This window comes from Rhinopithecus bieti, unplaced genomic scaffold (assembly GCF_001698545.2).
Source record: "Rhinopithecus bieti isolate Rb0 unplaced genomic scaffold, ASM169854v2 scaffold_315, whole genome shotgun sequence".
NCBI classification, from domain to species: Eukaryota; Metazoa; Chordata; class Mammalia; order Primates; family Cercopithecidae; genus Rhinopithecus; species Rhinopithecus bieti.
The window spans coordinates 1,507,579-1,511,998 of NW_016803481.1; the positions used below are offsets into that span (position 1 = coordinate 1,507,579).

General features: G+C 40.7%; 1 protein-coding gene across 1 annotated transcript in view; it reads left to right on the top strand.

Moving 5' to 3' along the window:
• FBXO16 (F-box protein 16) overlaps positions 1–4,420 on the top strand; it is a 77,693-nt gene that overhangs the window by 50,644 nt on the left and 22,629 nt on the right. The window contains exon 6 of the mRNA XM_017884356.1: positions 4,098–4,200. Coding sequence (XP_017739845.1) covers positions 4,098–4,200 — 103 coding nt within the window. The remainder of the gene's footprint in view (positions 1–4,097; positions 4,201–4,420) is intronic.

The window sequence follows — 4,420 nt, forward strand, 5'->3', positions numbered from 1 at the left end:
GAGAGGGAGTAAAAAAAAAAGAAAGAAAACAAAGAAAAAATATTTTGGTTCTTTGACAAACACACCAGAAATCTCTTCATGAGTATGTTTCAAACCTAGAAACATCCTGTCAGGAGCCAATAGGGCTCTAGTACAGTATCTTAAGCCGAAAGTGACTCTTCAGCTCTCCCCAAAGATGTGGAATATGTGAAACAGCCTTGGATCTTTGAGGTTTCCTGGTGGAGCTCCTTTGTTGTTTATTAAAATATTGTACTTGAAGGAAGAAGGCAGGGTGAGTGCGGGGATGGAGGTGCCTCTTTCTTGCTTAAATGTTTCCCTTAGTAAAAGGCCTTTCACTTCTAGATGAATTAAACACAAATCAAGGACCATTGGACTGGATTTGTGAAGGATTTAGGCCTTTTTAAAAAATTGTTAAGCCTTTTAAAAAATTATTATTATTTTTATTTTTTGTAGAATGGGGTCTCATTATGTTGCCCAGGTTGATCTCTAACTCCCAGACTGAAGTGATCAGACTCAAGTGAACCTCTCACCTCGCCCTCCCAAAGTGCTGGGATTACAGGCATGAGCCACCATGCCTGGCTAGTTGTTAGGTCTTCATAAGTTTTGGTGCCTACTGCTGGCATGATGGACAGTGCCAGCCCAGTATGAACCAGCACACAGGTACAAGAAAGGCTGAGGTATTACTCCACAGAGGTCCAATTTCAGTGGCACATAATTGAGATCAGAGTCCTGAGAATGGAGCAAGCCAGAGAGACTGAGCTGGAGTCAGGTTGGTAACAGAAAAATCAAGAGAGTGCAAAGATTAAACAAATGAAATGGAGCAACCCTGAAGCTCATTTCCCCAAATAGACCTGACACCCCAGACTTTTCACTCTCTTGATAGCATCTTTTAGGGCACAAAAGTTTTCAATTTTGATGAAGTCCAATTTGTCTAAATATTTGGTGTCATATCCAAGAAATCATTGCCAAATCCAACGTCATGGCAATTTTCTTGTACATTTTCTTCTGAGAGTTTTGTGTTTTAGTTCTGCAGTTCAGGTCTTTGATCCATTTTGAGTTAATTTTTGCATATGGTATGAAGTTGGGGTCCAACTTCATTGTTTTGCATGTAGATATCCCGTTTCCCGAGCACCATTGTTGAAAAGACTGTCCTTTGCCCCACTGAATAGTCTTAGATGAAAGTCAATAGACGATATATGTGAGGGTTTTAACTCTGGGCTCCTTATTCTATTCTATTGTTTTCTGTGTTGGTCTTTACACCAGTATGACACTGTTTTGATTATTGTAGCTCTGTAATAAATTTTAAAACCAGAAAGTGGGAGTCCCCCAATTTTGATCTTCTTTTTGGACATTTATGCAAATCACCCTTCTTTTTTGTTTTTTCTTTTTTTTTTTTTTTTTGAGACAGAGTCTTGCTCTGTCACCCAGGCTAGAGTGCAGTGGCATGATCTCGGCTCACTGCAACCTCTGCCTCCTGGGTTCAAGCCATTCTCCTGCCTCAGCCTCCCTAGTAGCTGGGATTACAGGTGTGCACCACCATGCCCAGCTAATTTTCATATTTTTAGTAGGGACGGGGGTTTCACCATGTTTGCCAGGCTGGTCTCGAACTCCTGACCTCTTGCTCCACACACCTCAGCCTCCCAAAGTGCTGGGATTACAGGCATGAGCCATCGCACCTGGCCCATATCACCCTTCTTTATTGGGCCAAGGGAGCTGAGCTGAGAGGTTGGAGTGAACTCCCAAAAAGATCAGGCCAGGTGTGGTGGCAAACACCTGTAATCCCAGAACTTTTGGTGGCTGAGGCAGAAATATCATCTGAGTCTAGGAGTTTGAGAACAGCCTGGGCAACATAGCAAGAGCCTGTCTCTATAAAAATAAAATAAAATTTGCCAAATGTGATGGTGTATGCCCATAGTCCTAGCTACTCAGGAGGTTGAAATGGAAAGATTGCTTGAGCCCAGGAAGTGGAGGCTGCAGTGAGCCATGGTTGTGCCACTGCACTCCAGCCTGGGTGACGGAGCAAGACCTTGTCTCAAGAAAAAAAAAAAAAACAGAAGTCTACATAGCAATATACATGCATTTGATCTACATGTCACTTCAGCATTTTCTTTTCTTTTGTTTTCTCCATAGATTTCCCCTCTGTCCTTTTTTTTTTTCCTTGCAATTTGTTTGTTATAGCTATCAGACCATTTATCCTGGAGAGCTTCTCACATTCTGGATTTTGTTGAGTGCACCACCCACATGCATCTTAACAGGTTCTTCTGTCCCCCGTACCTGGCTATACTGAGAGTCAGACCTAGAGGCTTATGTATATACTGAACAGGGATATGTACTTCCGTCACAACGCACATCATTTCTGGTTGTCTCTCTCGTGTTGGTAGCCATGGATACTCATCGCCTAGATCCATTACATCAGTCAAACTTTTCCTGTAAATGGCAAGGCAGGAAATATTTTAGTCTTTGCAGGGCATATGGTCTCTGTCACAGCTGCTCAACTCTGCCATTGTAGCCTGAATATAGTAATAGACCATGTGCAAGAAATAAGCATGACTACGTTCTAATAAAACTTTACTTACAGAAACAGGCGGCAGACTGGATTGAGCCTGTGGGCTGTGGTTGGAGGATCCTTACTTTATCCTAATACATACAGGAGTTTTAGAAAACAAATGCTAATATTAAAGCAAGTGATATGATTACTGAAAACAGTTTGACTTCCTTGTCTGTGTTTTTATCTCTCAGATATATTGTATCAAGAATATTCAGACAAATTACTGCATTAAACTCACATGAAGTAACTCCTTTGTGTGTAGTAATGCCACCAACTCAATAGATAATATATATGTTTCATTTTGCTTTTCAGATTTTAGGTATTTTTCAGTTCATTTTATTTTATGATTTTGAGAAAAATTTAGATGGTTCCAAAATTAAATATACAAAATAAGCTATACTTGGAGAAATCTAACTTTTGGTCCCTGTTCCTCCATATTAACTGTTCCTTTTTTTTCTTCCTTTTGTTTTGTTTTTTTTTTTTTTTTTTTTTTTAATTTAGGGTCTCACTCTGTTGCCCAGGCTAGAGTGCAGTAGCGCAGTCATGGCTAACTGCAGCCTGGACCTCCAGGGCTCAAGCGATCCTCCTACCTTAGCCTTCTGAGTCACTGAAACTACAGGCATGCACCACCATGCCCAGCTAAATTTTTTAATTTTTTGTAGAGATAGGGTCTCACTGTGTTGCCCAGGTGGGTCTCAAACTCCTGGACTCAAGTTATCCTTCCCCCTCACTTTCCAGAGAGCTGGGGTTACGGACATGAGTCACCGTGCCCAGCTCACATTCCCTGTTTTTGATCAGTTCACATGGGAATCCTACTTGTAGGTAACTGTTTTTCATTTTATGGTTTGATCTTTCCATTTTATTTTATTTTATTTTATTTTTTGAGATGAAGTCTCACTCTGTCACCCAGGCTGAAGTGCAGTGGTACGATCTCGGCTCACTGCAACCTCTGCTTCCTGGGTTTGAGTGATTCTCCTGCCTCAGCCTCCCAAGTAGCTGGGACTAGAGGTGTGAGCCACCACGCCCGGCTAATTTTTGTATTTTTAGTAGAGATGAGGTTTCACCACGTTGGCCAGGCTAGTCTCGAACTCCTGACCTCAGGTGATCCACCCACCTTGGCCTCCCAAAGTGCTGGGATTACAGGCGTGAGCCACCCCATCTGGCCATAATCCTTCCATTTTAAAAAGTACAAGTAAATATATATGCACAATATGTAGAGGCAGAGATCTTAATACCTTCTTGAAATGAATGGCAGCACACAGTACATACCGTCTCATCCACCCTTCTTTCTTCATGTAACAGTATATCCTGGAGATCCTTCCACAGTTGAATATAGAAACATCCTGTCTTCCTTTTGCAGCTCATAGTACTGCATTGTGTGGAGATGCCAGAGTTGATTCAACCAGTTCTCTATTGATAGACATTTGGCTTATTTCCAGTGGAGACAATCTTTTAAATCACGGGAACAACAAACTCAAACAAATAGCTATGCAACCATCGAGTTTTAAAAAGATACTTTGTAATTTCCCCACTGCTTTCCAATTTACAGAAGAAAAAAAAGAAATGAAATGACCCCAGATTTCAGCCGACAGTCACATGATAAGAAAAATAAGTTGCAGGACAGAACTAGGCTAAGAAAAGCACAATCAATGGTAAGTATTGTTTATAAAAGATTCGTCACCATAACATTAATGAAAATCTCCAGATCTCTAATCCTATTTGCAAAATTGAATTCGTTTATTTAATCAGAATCATGGAGTGGTGATTTAAATTTGGGTTTCTGACACTGACTGACAGAGAAGCCATGACCTTGAAGATACACTTTATTTAATCTCTCTGAGCCTCTGTTTTCTCATCTGTTTAAAAAAAAAA